The sequence below is a fragment of the Mus caroli genome, chromosome 5, assembly GCF_900094665.2.
Source record: "Mus caroli chromosome 5, CAROLI_EIJ_v1.1, whole genome shotgun sequence".
NCBI lineage: Eukaryota > Metazoa > Chordata > Mammalia > Rodentia > Muridae > Mus > Mus caroli.
The window spans coordinates 135750850-135767486 of record NC_034574.1 but is presented as its reverse complement, the minus strand read 5'-3'; the positions used below and the strand labels follow the sequence as shown (position 1 = coordinate 135767486).

The following is a 16637-nucleotide window of genomic DNA, read 5'->3' as shown; positions in this document are numbered from 1 at the left end:
TATTTATTTATTTTATTTATATGGGTACACTGTAACTGTCTTCACACACACCAGAAGAGGACATCCGTTCCCATTACAGATGGTTGTGAGCTACTATGTGGTTCCTGGGATTTGAACTCAGGACCTCTGGATGAGCAGTCAGTGCTCTTAACCTCTAAGCCATCTCTCTAGCCCCATACTTCCATCTTTAAGGTCAAATAAAAATTTAAAGTATATGTCTGGGAGAAACAGAATCTCTTTGAAATGGGAAGAACTCACTAAGGGGCACCCAGGCCTCACCTGGCTTGTGTGGTTCCTGCTTGCATTGGTTCGAATGAAGAAGGATGTAAGAAACAAGGTTGCCTCTTGTGGATCCAAGGTAGTGTTTTGTGGATGCAGGCTGGGGCAGTAACCCTTTAGGGAGGCTAAGCAGTCAGAGTGGAGCAGGAGGAGAACATTCTCTTGAATGGTGCAAAGGTAGGAGGGGCTTTAGGCTAGGTAAGGGCCACAGCAAAGTGTATTATATGTGCATAGCAGCTCTGTGTGTGCACACTCAGGGCCATGCTATTCAGGTCTGCCAGAAAGTCCCCAGTCTGTAAAATGCATACCCAGAGATGGTAATCTGGGCCTCTAGTACACATGTACCCTGGATCTTACCAAGTGTACTCACTCGTAATATATAGTATTGTAGTTACCTATACCACATGAAACCAGATTTCACATCAATCCTCAGTTTCTGAGTCTCTTAAATTTAGGAAATGGAAATGGATCCTGCCTGGCAGCTGCTGGTCATACCTGTTATCAGATTTTCAACTGCTGTTGCTGCTTCTCAAACAGGCATTTGAAATCACAGATCTTGATGTAGACAATGCTCTACTAAAAGTCAAGAGACAGGGTCTTGATCACCTTTAATTTCTACTTCTCAACTGTGTCGGACTTACTCAAATTAAATAAGTGCTGAAATGGGTACTTACTTACACTGAGTACCATAGCTACAGATTTAATTCAACATAAATTCAGGACAGGATCCACAGTCAATTCCTGTTAGAAGTCAGGATTAGGGCCACTGTGCCAGACTCATCTTAATTTTGCACCTTGTTTGTGTATTGAACCCAGTGTCTTATACATACTTACACACTAACTGAGCTATATCCTTTGTACTTATGGGTCCAGTCTCCAAATATAGTCATGCTCTCAGGTACTAGAGCTCAAAGCTCAACACATGAATTTTATAGGGACAAATACAGTTTGGTCCCTTGACATCTACACACCAACATTTGGCTGTTTGTGGTTAGGAAAACAACATAAAACTAGCATGGTTATATTTAGGGCTTCAGTGGAACCAAAGGAGGCGAGTGATACATCAGCACAAGTCCTGACTCTTACTCGGTGCGTCAGCTTTCACACAGGCACACAGCAGAGCTGCTGAGCCTGTAGCACTTAGCTGGGTCTGTGGGCAGGAGTTACACTGTTCTCGGTGACGCTCTATCCTGTTGTCTCTCTGTGTCATTCAGAGCTGTTGCTGTAAGGAAAAAAATAAGGATGAAAACAAAGAGCCTGGCACAGGGTTCTACAGAGTCACTCAGGCCTTCGCCCCTGAGAAGGACTCAATAAAGGCGCTGTTTGTGACAATAGTTTAAGCCCAAAACTGGCCTGGAGTTTACTATGTAGACCAGGCTAGCCTGGAACTCATGTTAATCTCCATGCCTAAGCTCCCAAATCCTAAGCTGGTCTATATTAGAGTTTTAGGACAGCTAAGGCTACATAGAAAAACCTTGTCTTGAGAAAAAGAAAGCGAGCTGAGCAGTGGTGGCACACCTTTAATCCCAACACTTGGGAGGCAAAGGCAGGGCTATTTATTTATTACACATTTATCACTCCGAGGCCTGCCAGGGCTACATAACTAAGACCCAGAGCACTAGTGGCGCATGCTTTTGATCCCAATACCAGGAAGACAGAGCCCTGTGAGTCCAGAGATCTCACAGAGCTGGTCTACGTCGTGAGTTCAGGAAAGCTTGAGCTACACAGTTAGACTATATCTCAACAACAAGAATAATCAAATCAAGGTCTTCCTGTTAACTCAGTAGACTTCATTTGAAGCCAAATGGGCAAAAGTTTCATGAACATTGCATGAACTCTGCTAGTCCTTTATCCATACTGAAAAGAAAAAAGAAAGAGCACAACTCCCCTGATGGCAAAATGCAATCTGCAGAGAGCTCACCTGATCAGAATAGGCACCAAAGGCTCAGCAAGGCCTCCCACACAGGGCAGTGTGCTGAAATCACTCTGTGATCTGCTGATTATTGGGGCTCAGAACAGAGCTGTCCTTTGTGTCATCTGTCAAGTCCCCAGATGAAGACACAGCTGCTCACCCTGAGTATGGAGAACTAGGTGACCTGGATGAACTATCTCTAGTCATTTTCAGGAAGCAGATCTCAAAAGAATAAGCTAGCAGCCATCAGGCTTGTTGGTACTGAACTGTCAGAGAGGTAAAGAGGCAGAGCCAGGCCATTCCATGAAGTTAGTGTTTAGGATGCCTGCTGAGTCAAGAGCTGTACCCTCACTGGTCCTTGCACTGCCCAGAAGATAGCAGACCAAGGCGTTGAACTCCAGCCTGCCTCCATCACTGAAGCCTGAGCTCCTCTCACACATACTGAATGGTTTCTGTTCCTCTCAGTAGATTGGGCAGCAGATGGAGAGACTTAAACCTCAAAAATAAAAGTGGAAGGAAAACCAATGGGACTTTCCAGTTAGCAACCCCAAAATATACCTGAAATCAGGACTCAGAGTCTGTGACTGCAAAACATAACTGTCACTTCTACCTCCAATCTGTTTACCCAGGATGGGGAACAGTAAAAAATGTTTCATAAAACCGTCTGTCTGTCTGTCTGTCTCAGGAAACCACAAGAAGGGGAGACTTGGGCTAGTGAGATAGCTCAGCAGGTAAAAAAGCACTTGCTACAAAAAACCAAGGACCTAAATTTGATCCCAGGAACCCATGAGAAAAAGTAGGATGCACTACTCACACTCCTGCTGCAAGATGGGAGCTCACAGGAGACTCCAAGCTAGTGGGCACCTAGCCTGGGAACACAGTGCAGCAGAAACAAGATAAGAGGCGACTGAAAGTTTTCCTCTGAACTTTGCTTGCTCGTGGCATGTGTACACCCATACCTCACACTTGCACCACACCCACACAAAAAGGAAAGTAGAAGGGTTGTTGTTTGATTGGGTTGGGTTTTTTGGTTGGTGGGTTGGTTGGTTGGTTTTTTGTTTGGTTTGGGTTGGTGTGGTTTGCTTTTTTGAGACAAGGTTCACAGTATAACAGAGCCACGGCTGTCCTGGACTTGATTTGTATACCAGGCTGGTCTCAAACTCACAGAGATCCGCTGGTCTCTGCCTCCCAAATGCAGAGATTAAAGTTGCCTGGCATTGAGATTCCATTTTCTTAAGGCTCCAAAACAAAAAAAAAAAACAGTTGAGTGGGGATCATGGTCAGGTAACAGGATAGCAGGCTCAGCCAGGACAGATCCTCTTCCCCAAAGCCCAGTTCTTAACGTAAAAGATTGTCAGTAGACAACAAGATGGGGCTTGAGCCTTCAGGATGCACATAGTTAGGAAACCTATAGCCACCAGTTTTATATTTAGATTTTCCAGCCTAAATATAGACAAAAGTTCACCTGTACCAATAGGATTACTGTTAGTTAATATATCCCAGTTAGATGTCTGTCTAGCAGTTCTTTAGTTTAGTTCTTTACTTCAAATACAGGTCTTCTCTACCATCCACCTCATGACTGTGACCTTCAGCCCTCTACCTTAATCCTGACAACATTCCTGCCTGAATTTATCCACTTAGTACTTATAATGCTGTCTTATTTGTATTTCACTTATTTAACATGTCTTTATCCCCAGAATAGGACCTACAGTGCCTAGAAGGAACTCAGATGAATGTTTGTAAGCTTCTGTGTAAATGTTTACTTGTCCAGGTGTTGTCAACAATCTGCTGAAGGAGCTCAGAGAAACCAGACTCAGCTCTTATTAACTTCTGGGAAGGAATTGGTGGGTTTGACATGCAGTCAGTTCTGATAAAGGCAAACTGAACTGTTACTAATGCCAGGAAGGCTTTGCCAGCCACTTTATCTCAGAACCCTGATCCCAACTGTAATGAAGGAAGCCGTCCTGTGACTCTGATATCACTAGAAGTGATAAACAGTCTCCAAAGTAGGGTAGATGGAAACCAAATGGCTCTTACACTCCTTTGTCCCTAGAGGGCAGCATTAACACAGAAACCTGAAAGAGGTGCTTGACTTTCTAGCCTTCTGGGGAGTGATGCTGAGTGGTTCCTTTACTGAGAAGTAGTGCAGTATCCATCCAGTGCACACACACATCAGCTTTAGTGTGTGTTAATCAAATTTCTTTTTTTTTTTGTTTTTTTGTTTTTGTTTTTTTCGAGACAGGGTTTCTCTGTATAGCCTTGGCTGTCCTGGAACTCACTTTGTAGACCAGGCTGGTTAATCAAATTTCTAAAACTTAAGGGAAATCTTTTCCTTCAGAAGCCTTTTGCTAAAGAGAAAATCAAGATGAACGTAAGATTCACAACAGCACTTAGCTGACCACACCCAGGTTGAAGTTCTGAGAAATGGTTTGTTTTGAAGCAGGGCAAACTCCTGCACGTAGAGTGCAACTTCTGGAAAGGTGTGAGAAAGAGTGGGAGAAGAGCAGGAACATAGAACCTGTAACTTGGGAAGTTGAAGCTAGGTAGATACAAGGCCTGGGCTACAAGGAGACCTTTTCATAAATAAATGCATGCATACATACATACATAATAAATAGGTGCTGGAGAGATGGCTAAGAGCACTGACTGCTCTTCCAGAGGTCCTACGTTCAATTCTCAGCAGCATGGTCATGATGGCTCACAACCACCTGTAATGTGATCCAATGCCCTCTTCTGGTGTGTCTGAGGACAGTGATGGTGTACTCACATACATAGGATAAATAGAAATCTTTTAAATAAATAATGAAAGATAATAATTATAATAAAAAACTTGACCATACCAGGTGGTAGTGGTGCATGCCTTTTAGTCCCAGCACTCAGGTGGCAGAGGCAGGCAGATCTCTTAAGTTTGAACCCAGCCTGGTCTACAGTATGAGTTCCAGGATAAGCCCGGGTTACAGGGAGAATCCCTGTCTTGAAAAATCCAAGAGAGAGGGGGGTAAGGGGGGAGGGAGAGGAGGAGAAGACGAAGGAAGATAATGGCATGTAAGCCAAATGTCCCAAAAATTCAGGGTCATCAAGGTTTCCCAGATTCTCTACTATTTGAAACATCTAGCCATGGGTAGATGTAGAGGATGTGGTCACTGGCAAGAGGCTATGGGCCTTGGCCATGGGTACTGGCTAGCCAGGTAATTCTCCAGGCTCCTCATTCCAGGTCTGGATCACACCTCAGTCCCTCTTCCATTCTCTCTGTATGCAACAACTTTCCCAGATAACCTCAGGATGGAGCAGCAGTACCCTCCCTTGCCTGGCCTGAACTTATCATGCTCAGTTCTCAGGGGACCCCAAGACCTGATAAGGGCCCACAACCCTAAAGGAAGATGGAGAGGGCGGGACTTCATAATGCCCTTCTCTCAGCCCTTTGCAGAGAGATGCCCCGACAGATGGATTGGCATTCAGTAGCACTGGATGAAGAGGCAAGAATGGGCGAGTGAAGAGTGTTTTCATTCCTTTCAATACAGAAATCATTGCCATTTCAAATATCACCCTGAACCAGAACTTTGACCCAATTTTTTGATAGTAGTAATCATAATCACCAGCAAATCCTAACAGCTGGTCACAGTGACACTTGTCTTAAGACTCAGGAGGCAGAAGGAAAAAAAAAAGAAGAACAAAGAAAAAAAAAGACTCAGGAGGCAGACACAAGAAGACTGGGCTATAGGCTAATCTGTGCTATATGATGAGACTCCCAAATCACAAAAATAAAGTCCTAATGGTCAGAGTCCTAGCCACTATTGCAGAGACAATTGATGAGTTTTCACAGGAAAGGCTCAGGGTTGTCCCGTCATGAGGAGTGACTGGCTGATCCTTGGCTCTGGCCTTTCTTTGTCCATGCTTCTTCCTATTGCCCCACCAGATGTGCAGAGTCACTGGCGATGGGAGGAACAACCACTTCCTTGTGGCCAGTTTAAGGTTACTTTGTTTAGCAGGCTCTAGGGTGATCTTTAAAAAAAAAAAAAAAAGAATAGCCTCAGATTTGGTCCCCTTCCATCCTGCTGTTCACTGGGTCATTCTCAGGAAGCACCGTCTGGTGCAGCTTTGCCAATGGCCCAGTTGTGGCCTCCACATGAGATTCCACTGGGACCTCGCACCTTGCCTTGTGCCCTTATACCTTGAGTTTTCCACTAAACAATGACCTGTTCTTGCCCACAGATCCCACATAGGGAAGCCGTGGAAATAGAGGGAAAGAGCAAGCCTACTTGTAGTCAGGCAGCTCCAGACCATGTAGTTCCAGATTGGGGAAGTACTCTATCAGTTGTGTGGGTATGTGTTCCTGGAAGAGTTTCAGTTTAAGACACTAGTAGGGTCTGGTAGTACAATCTTAATCCCAGCACTCGTGGCAAAAGCAGGTGGATCTCTCTGAGTTTGAAGCCAGCCTGGTCTGCTGTATGTAGTTCCAGGACAGCCAGGGCTCTTAGAGAGTCCTGTGTCAAAAACGAACAACAAAAGGAAAATAAAACATCTCATGAGTTGTCACCACCCTCTTTCACTATGTACATGTGCATACATTTGTGCTATGTCATGGCAATTCACTGTGCCCTCCCTGGTTTGCCAAACGCACCAGCTACTGAACTTGTGGGTAAGGATCAGGCTCCTTCTGCTGGTGTGCCTGGGAGAAAGGAAGTCCCTGGAGTCTCCATTGACTTCCACCAAAAAAGGAAGCTTGCTGAATCTGTCCGAGCTGAGCCACATTGATTCTCCTAGTTTCTTGTGTCTTTCACACTCTTTAAATCAGTATCCTTCCAGATCTTCTGGCTCTTAGCACATGTGACTTTGGGGATGGGGGCAGGGATGACTGGTATCTTTGACAGCTGGAGGACTCAGGTGGCCTAAAAGCCTTTGTCCCTGTGGTCCCTAAAGTTGACTAAGCATTAGTGAAGTCATGTTTCTCATGTTTCACCTGGAGGCCTCAGGGAATTGACAATCACAACCATGTGGTGGCCTTTGAGTGCCTTAAATGACAACAGAGAGACGGAGTTTCTCATACTGGGTCCAGCCTTGTGCCCCAGAGCTGGGGCTGCAACTTCATTTCTCCTGGCAAGCAAGTTGAAAGATTAAGCGGGAACAATCAGTCCAAAACAAGAGAGTAGTTGGCCTGGTGTTCTGACTCTGAGCTAGGCTTAAGCCGGGGCAATAGAATCTGAATGCCTAGAGCACAGGCAGCCACAGTAGTCTTTGTTTGTCTTTTGATGATGTTTTAGGGACAGAAACTTGGTATGTAGTGCACACTACCCATGAACTTGCTATGTAATCTAACCTGCCTTTGAATTTGATGAACAGTCATCCTGCCTAGGCACCCTGAGCCAAAACAGACTCTAATCTGCTTTGTTTGGGTTTTTTTTTTTTGTTTTTTTTGTTTTTTTTTTTTAAGGTTCTGGGGATTGAACTCAGATCCTAATTAGCAACTGAGCCATGTCCTGGCCACCTGTGGTTGTTTTTTGTTTTTATTACATGACATCTTAGCATTTCAAGGGTCCGCTGCCCAGGAAGACTTAGGCAGCCGGGCTCCTAATGACATAAAAGGCGGCAGCAGCTGGTAGCAGCTCCTTGAATGAGTTGCCTAGGTTAGTCAGCACCTGTGTCCCCTTCACCTCACCTCTCTTCCTCCTGGACTGAAGTCACCAGGAAGGGCTGGTGCCTGGTTGAGCGGACGTGCTCTGGGTTTCGTGTTGGTAGGTTGCTCGTGTCAGGGTGCTCTGCCCTCCAAAATGACCTCTGGCATCTCCCATCCTCCTACAGTACTGAAGCTTCTTGGAGCTGAGGAACAAAGCCGAGCTGAGCTGGGGATGAAAGATTACTGTTTAGTACACACTACTTATAGAGACGATGCAGAGAGCGCCATGTGATAACTCTGCCCAGCCTACTCTGTGTTTGTCTTATTCTAATTGTGGGGTTCAGTGTCTGGCTACAGCACCTCTTCAGAATACAATCAAAATTTATTCTATGGGACCCCTGGGTCCTTCACTGTGAAGAAATACAACTGACAGGCTGACCACTACAGTACTGAATACGAGCCAGAGGACTTCCTCTAAGCCTCATGAACCATAGGCCCCAGTGTGGACAGGCTGTTTTGTGGGCTTGGGCAGCAACTTAATGGGGTCTCTTTACTTAAGAAGTCAGGCCATGATTTAATGACTGACTCACCAGGACTGCTCAGAAGTAAATACTGCCATTTGGCCTTCTATTGTTTCCTAGCTGCGTGGGCAGGCATGCTGTTGGTTTTGTTTAGAAAGACAGGATCCAAACACCAGCTCATCTATTTTCCAGCTGTTGTTTATGCCACTTTCCTGGAACAGTTACAAGGTCTTTTTCTTTTTCTTTTTCTTTTTCTTTTTTTTTTTTTTTATGTAGCTCTGGCTGTCCTGGAACTCTATATATAGACCAGGCTGTATTTGAGAGATCCACTTGCCTCTGCCTCCTGAGTGCTGGGATTAAAAGTGTACGATACCATGCCTGACCACACAGTGTCTTTTAAGAACACTTGTGCAACTACAAACTGCTGTTTTTAAGTATACTTGTGACTTAGCTCTGATTTCTGAATGGAATGCCAACAGTGGAGAGAGAGAGAGAACGTCTACATCCTAGAAGCAGTGACACTGAGATGTGTCCTATATCAACACCATTGATTGTAGCCTTTGGGCCGCATCCCGCTCAAAAGTGTGCATGTTCTAGATGCCCAGACATGCTCTAACATTCAGTGTTTCTCCTGTTACTAGCACATATATGACATAGACAGTTAAAAGGTATGAAATGAAGGAGTGGAAATATACCTCAATTGGTAGAGTGATTGCCTAGCATGCACAAGACCCTTGGCTCCATCCCAAGCCCAAAATAACCAAGTGTGGTGCCATGTACCTGTAATCTTAGCATTCAGATCAGAGAGACAGGAAGTTCAAGGCAAAAGATGGCTCAGTGGTTAAAGAGCACTGACTGTTCTACCAGAGGCCCTGAGTTCAATTCCTAGTACCATATGTGGTTCAAAACTAGACTCATGGGATCCAATAATCTCTTTTTGTATGCAAATGTATGTGCCGACAAAACGCCCATATATGTAAATAAATTTTGAATTTTTTTTTAAGGAAGATTATGTTTTCAAAAAAGAAGCAGCTTAAGGTAATCCCTCAGCTACACAGCAAGTTCAAGCCAGCCAGAGCTACATGATACCATGTCTTAGGGAGATGGTTGAACACAAAAGGCTTACAGTCAAAAGTTGTGTGTCCTTAGTCAGTCTACTCCTGTGTCCTCCACCCCCACCCGTCTGTGAGCCACCTATAGCCATTAGTACTGCAGTATCCCTGCAGGCTAGTTGAATTTGCCCCACTAAGCTGTCCTCAGACTCCATCTTCCTGCTTCTATTTCCTAAGTGCAGGTGCTACCAAGGGTGGTGCTACCATGCTGGTACCTTTTGCAAAAGCAATAGTTTCAGGCTGGGAAGATGGCTCAATATGTATAGCACTTGCTACGCAAGCCTGACAACCTGAGTTCAGCTCTCCAGAAGCCACATAAAAGCTGACTGTGACAGCTGCCCATACCATGAGATAGGAAGTAAAGACTGGAGAACAGCCTGGAAGTTCATGGGCCAGCTAGCTTGGAGTACGTAACAGCAAGAGAGACCCTATCTCAACAAGATGAAAAGCAGGTTTGTCCTCTGAACTCTATACACACGTGCACACTTTTTTGTGCAGTGGTAGTGTCTATACTATAGGTACAAGCCTAAGCCTAAGTCACCAGTTACTCGTGGAGAGTTCAGCTCTGGAAAATGTTTCTAGAGTTGCCTTGAAGCTCTAGTATATAAGCAACATCTGCCTTGTCCTCTCCTTAAGTTTTAAATTTGCCACCAACCCCTACCTTGTCCTGTTGATTCCTTAACACCACCAGATCAGTCTGCTGCCTACCACCCAAGTTGTATCAGTGTTGCAGTTGATATATTCTTTTGACAAACCAGAAAAGTGTTCTGGAGCCGCCTCACACTCAAACCTGCTGAGCTTGCTTTCTCAAGTTTCTTCCATGTCTTGTCAACTTTCAACTTCTTTACAGGGTTTCATGGACTGCCATGGTCTAGGCCTTCCTTTGTCTCCTGGCCGGGTGGCTATACTAACTCCCAAAACTGTCCTTTTTTTTTCTTCTCCAGATTATTTTGTGTACATAAGTGTTTTGTCTGCATGCATTTAATAGTGCCACTACATGCTGCAGTCCACAGAGGTCAGAAGGCATTGAGTCCCCTGGAACTGTAGTTATAGGCTGTCTGACATGTGAGTGCTGGGAACTAAAGCAATGGGTGCTTTTTTTTTTCCCTCTGTTGGTTTTTAGAGACAGGACTATCTGTGTAGCCCTGGCTGTCCTAGAACTCACTCTAGACCAGGCTGGCCTCAAACTCAGAGATCCACCTGCCTCTGCCTCCTGAGTGCTGGGATTAAAGGTGTGCATTGCCACCACCTAGAACAGCAAGTGCCCTTCTACTTGAACATCGCTCCAGTCCTCCAGCTGTCTTTTGAATACTACAGTCTCTTCTGCCTCTAATCTGTTTCCCACCAAGAATGCTCTAATAAAGTCCCAAATCTGCTCATGTTGCCTCTATGCTTCCTGATGCCCTGGTTTCAAGATGAAACCGATAATTAGGTCTCACAGGACTCTACATGGACGGCCATGTAGGCCGAGCTAGGCCTGCTTGCATCATCTGTATAAGCCACAATACTCAACAACCCAGCTTTGTCTATCAATATCTTCCAGAATGCTGTTTTCTCCAGTTATTTTCTTCAAGCTCCCCTGCCTCCCCAGACAAGGCCAGAACCCAGTCAGCTGACAGGCACCATCTTTTCTTGTGCTATTCTAAACAGAGTTGCAATTTTCACTTATGCTCGTGATCGTTGGCTTAGTGTTTTCTTAGGTTCTTGCTATTAGTACAAGATAGTTTCTGTAAAATAAAAGGTAATTATGTATGGGTGTATACACATGCTCCCAAGGCACACCCTTTCCCAACTGACCTATCTTCTCAGCCCCGAAGTGATGATGTTTTTCAGTTTTTATTTGTAATGAAGTGAAACCATGAAGGGTTACATCTATGTTTATGAATGATAGGTGACAGAAAGAATATCTTCCTGAGTTCTTCCTGGTCATCATATTCTAGACTATCCCTCACTTTACATCAAGAGCCCTGGCTGGAAAAATTGTGGAAGCGTAATGTCCTAATAGACAATCCCTCAAACAGCTCACAATATTTTACAAGTCTGCACACTGTCTTCTGTGCTGGTTCTAGGTGGCTCTTTAGCATTTCAGATCAGATGAGAGCAATGCTTTCTTTTAATGAAAAAGAGAAAACTGGCCTGTGCCTTCTGAACTTCTGCGATTGCTGTCTTTAGAAACAGTTTTGCTCATTGGGACATTTCACAGGCATTGTGAACAAGCTTGAGTGACACCCACTCACCAGGACTGTCTTTGTATCTGTCTTTTGTCCTCAGGAGACCTGTAGGAAGTGTCAGGGACTCTGGAAAGAACACAATGGCCTCACCTGTGAAGAGCTGGCAGAAAAGGATGACATCAAGTACCGGACATCCATGTGAGTAATGTGATGGCAGCTGAGCCTGCAAGGAGCAGAGGGTTCTATGGCAAGTGTCAGCTCAAGCCACCCCTGCACAGATGTAGACTAGTCCTAGTCCTAGTCTCCACAGCCCATAGCTATTCAAATGGCATACGGTATCTGTGGAAGGTCTGGCCTATATACACTCAGTAAAAATCGGCCATCTCTCTCCCTACTGTCTACTCAGTAGGTAGATAACAGGTCTTATAGCACTGATGTTGCTTCTGCCTATGTCAGGAGATACTAGTGGCCTGAGGTAATAGGTAGAAGTGCCAAACTCCAGAAGACAAAAGTTATCAGTAATACTGATAATAGGCACTGTGTTGTACTCCCCGTGTGGCTGAGCAACTTCAAAATGTTAATAGATGGTAAGACAGTCACCTAAGTGCTACAGAAGTCTGTTTATTTCATAAAGAATTCAGCTTTGCCAGGCTGATGGGCAGTGTCCCATTAGATCACTTAGAGATCCGGGTCCTTTATCCTCTGACTGCCACTCCCTGTGTGTGGTGTTAAGCCTCTGTGTGGTTGTGCTTTGGGTCATTGCTACATTTTTACTTCAGCATAGGAAGGGAAGAAAGAAATTGTTTATTAATTAGACAAGCAACTTTTCCTCAAGTCGGAAGTAATGTAAAATGACACATACTGCATGGAGACAGCCTGGCGTTATATGTGGCCTCTGGGTGGATGATTTCACGGCACTCCTAAGTATGGGGGTTGGGGGTATTTAGACAATGACATTTAAGCAGTTTGCAGTTGCTAGGTCTGCATCACAGATAGGTCCTGTTGTCCTCACTTTGCAGCTGAGGCAACCCAAGTAGCTTGACCATTCTCACACAGGTAATAAGTGGTATAGGAGGAACTTGAACCCAGGCACATGGCTTCTGACTGTGTTCTGTGTCGTCATAATGATATACTTGGGGTTCCTTTCAAATCTATTTAAGTTGTGGGCCTTGAGGTGTTGAGATTCTCAGAGGGAACTCATCTGATTGGTTGTTCTTGAGCTGGAATAACATTCCCTGGAAGTCGTCAGGCAGAGATGCTGTAACTGGACCTGAAAAATGAGGACTTGACCATGCGTTGCTCCTTTTAAAGGTGCAGAGAGGGGCCCTTGGCCAGGGAGTAAGGTAACCCCTGAAAGTTAGGAGCCACCCTTAGCCTGCAGTCCCCAAAGAAAACCTTGATCCTCAACAGCCCTGCCATGCAGCCTGCAGACTGTGGATATTTCTCAGAGAGTCTGTGCTTGCTTTAGAATAGAAACTCCATTCTGCTTCTCTGATAGCCCTGGACACCTGAAGTATACAGGATCTTCTCAGCTTGGCAATACTCTAAAGCAACAGAGACCATCAGAATGGACTGTCTAATGCAGTTCCAAAAAAGCCTCTCAAGTATGCTTCACTGTGCTTGGAAGAGGGCACATGCTTGCTTTTGGGAAGGCTTTCTTGCTATAGACCTGGCCTCCAGACTACCAGAGCTTTTGTAGAGATGACATATGCCACAGTTCCATATCAGTGCATTCTAGATCACCTTGTTGAAATACCAGCTTCTATTCATCAGCTCAGATCACTTGAGTCACAGACTAGTATATTGTATTGGTGGGTGACAGATAAGATCCTTGTCAGCTGCTATTCTCTACCATTGGACAAAAGAATAAAAGCATTTTCCAGATCAGTAGCTGTGTGCCAGTTGCCAGGAGCTGTTTTTTGCTACAGTAAGAATAGCATCTGGAACAGCAGCTGCAGTTATTCAATACCTGATGAGGCTTCAGCAGTGTACCTGGCACACTGCTCTCTTCAGCCCATTCTTCTCTACAGACCACACAGAAATAAATAGCCTGTGAGGACCAACATTCTAGGCCTTGAAGTCAGTGGTAACTGCAGTTTCTGAGATGCCATAGGAGTTGGGTACTGTTTTTAGGTAGCTTTAATTTGCCTTCCTCAATTGACCCAGGGGATCCTACCTGTAGCAAAAAATAAGAAAGCTCATTGTGTACACAGGGATGTGATATGAAGCAATGCTCTGTCTGGGTACCCTGCAGGAAACTATTCTGAGCTGTGTGTGGTGGCACAGGCCTGGAATCCCAGCACTCAGGAGCCTGAGGTATTAAGAGTACTATTAAGTTTGATACTGACCCTGTTTCAAAAGTATCACGCACACGCACGCTTGCACGCCCACGCACACCTCTCAAAAAAAATAAAACCACTGTGTGGAAGGCTAGGAATGTAGCTCCACTACAGGACATACACCTGAGTCTCACGAGGCTTTGGGTATAGTTACATGTTCCTCCTAAAGGTTTATGTGCTAGGTCCACCAGAAGGAAATTAGGTCATAGAGGGTGAGGACACTACCTTTGGACAAGAATGTAGTTCTCACAAAACCAAGGTGGTCCTATCAGGCTTTCTTAGCAACAACAAAAAAGAATAAACTTCCACTGAGGCTAGGATATGTGGCACAGTGGTCGGGCACTTCCCTAATGTGTGCAGGGAAAAGCACGACTGCCTAGAGTTCAGAACTAGCCTGGGCTGCAAGTGAGAAGATAGTCTAAATACACTGAAAAAAAAGTTACAAAAAAGCCCTCTGCATCATGGTGCATACCTGATGCAGATGATATCCAGCCATCGGGAGACACAGGCAAGGAGAATGAGTTCATGGCCAGGCCTGCATAGACCTCTCAGCCAAAGAGGAGGGGTGGCCATGAGCTCGCTTCCACCTGCTTCCTGCTGCTGTGAACACCAACCTCACGGTCCTCACAGTCAAGCAGATGTCATTGCTGTGTTCTTGAACTTTTAGAACTGTGAGCAAAATAAACCTCTTTTCCTTTGTTACAGCAATGGGGGTCAGAGTAAAATGCACCCTAACTTTATAATGATGAAAGCTGTGGTAGCTTGTTTTTAAAAAAAAATGTTTTTATGTGTACAGATAGCTTGCTTCTGTGTGTCAATATATGTACACCTGTACATGCCTGATACCCAGGAAAGTCAGAAGAGGGCTAGGGATCTCGTAGAGCTGGAGTTATTGATAGTTGTGAATCACGGTGTTGGTGCTGGGACTCAAACCCAGTGTCCTGCAATAACAAGTGCTCTTAACCACTGAGCCATTTCTCCAGCCCCAGCTGCTTTTTTTAAAAATTCACCTTTCTGGGGCTGGTGAGATGGCTCAGTGGGTAAGAGCACCCGACTGCTCTTCCGAAGGTCTGGAGTTCAAATCCCAGCAACCACATGGTGGCTCACAACCATCCATAATGAGATCTGACTCCCTCTTCTGGAGTGTCTGAAGTCAGCTACAGTGTACTTACATATAATTAATTAATTAATTAATTTAAAAAAAGATTTATAAAAAAAATTCACCTTTCTCTATCTTAGGAAAATATTTAAGCATGCAACTGATGGCTCAGTTCAGTGATTGCATAGAAGTGTGAGGCTTGAGTGGGATACTCAGAAACACACACAAATTTCAGGTGTCCACAGCAAAAACACTAGTTAATAAGCCCCAGCAGTTGTTTTGCCATACTTTGTCTGTTGTTCTTGTTTAAAGCCCTTTATATTTTCAAGCAAATCTGTCCTTGGCATCATTTGTTTCAGGCAAAAGTACTTAGCTCTTACTTAGCATTTGCCACTGTCATCATTAACAAAATTTGGCAGTGAGTCTGCAGTGTCTGTTGCAAATCCACAGTCCCCCAGTTGTCAGAAGACCCCCAATCAGATCAGGTCCATAGAAGGTTTGCTTCTCACATGAGCTCCCCGCACAAGCCAGCTGGCCCCAGACCCACAAGTCCTCCCATCTATCTCTGCCTCCCAAGTGCTGGCTCAGCTTATCATCTTGTGCCTTCTGATAAAGACAGCTTGCAGAATACTTTCTGACACTCACTGCTACTGCCTCCCTAGCTTAGAGCAGGGTCTGAAGGTGTCACTGTCAGGGGACTTCAGTGATATTTCTTTCACAAAGGAGCTGAGGTGCTTAGTGTCTGGCCCACAATCAGATGCTCCTAAACTAGTGTTAGGCCCTGATGCCTTAGAGTTCATGACTACACAGCAAGTAGTTTTAACAGAAATAGGCTAGGTGCCACACTTCAGACAAGTCCTACAAGACTGTAAGCTTCTAGTTGTGGCTTTGTGAATGACAGATAAAAGGCCAGCAAGAGTTGAGTAGCCTTAGCATAGTAGACGTGCAGAATCAGAGCCAGCCACAGGGATCGGGACAGCAGGTCTACCCACTTGCCTGCCTTTCTGGTTTTTTTCTTTTTTCTATGCTTTTGGATCTAGATCTTAAAAATATCTCTCAGTTCTAGCCCTGAGCTCTACAAAGCCTCAGCAACTGCCAGGCCTCCAAGAAGCAGTCTTCTTTTTGCAGTTTCTACTGACAGTATTAAACATACTCAATATTCAACACTAATTTGCAAGGCATTTAAAGAAAGTAAGGAGAATGGGCTGGCAAGATGGCTCAGCGGGTAAGAGCACTGACTGCTCTTCGGAAGGTCCTGAGTTCAATTCCCAACAACCACATGGTGGCTCACAACCACCCATAATGAGACCTGATGCCCTCTTCTGGTGTGTCTGAAGTCAACTACAGTGTACTTATATATAATAATTAATAAATCTTAAGAAAAAAAGAAAAGAAAAAAGAAAGTAGGAGAATGTAGCCTATTCACAGGAGGAAAAGCAGTGGACTGATTGATTATACAAATACGTAATCCAAGCACTCTGCAGGCAGAGGCACGTAGATCTCTTAAGTTTGAGGACAGCCCAGGTTAAACACAGAAACCCTGTATCAAAAAAACAAAAAAAAAAGCAAATGAGGTAGTGATGAGCAGTC

At 44.7% G+C, this 16637-nt stretch overlaps 1 protein-coding gene across 3 annotated transcripts in view; it reads left to right on the top strand.

The window, feature by feature from the left end:
* The window catches only part of Rnf216 (ring finger protein 216), a 114586-nt gene that overhangs the window by 73618 nt on the left and 24331 nt on the right, over nucleotides 1-16637 (top strand). For all 3 annotated transcript variants that reach the window (XM_021162526.2, XM_021162524.2, XM_021162525.2), the window contains exon 14: nucleotides 11710-11807. In XM_021162526.2, coding sequence (XP_021018185.1) covers nucleotides 11710-11807 — 98 coding nt within the window. The remainder of the gene's footprint in view (nucleotides 1-11709; nucleotides 11808-16637) is intronic.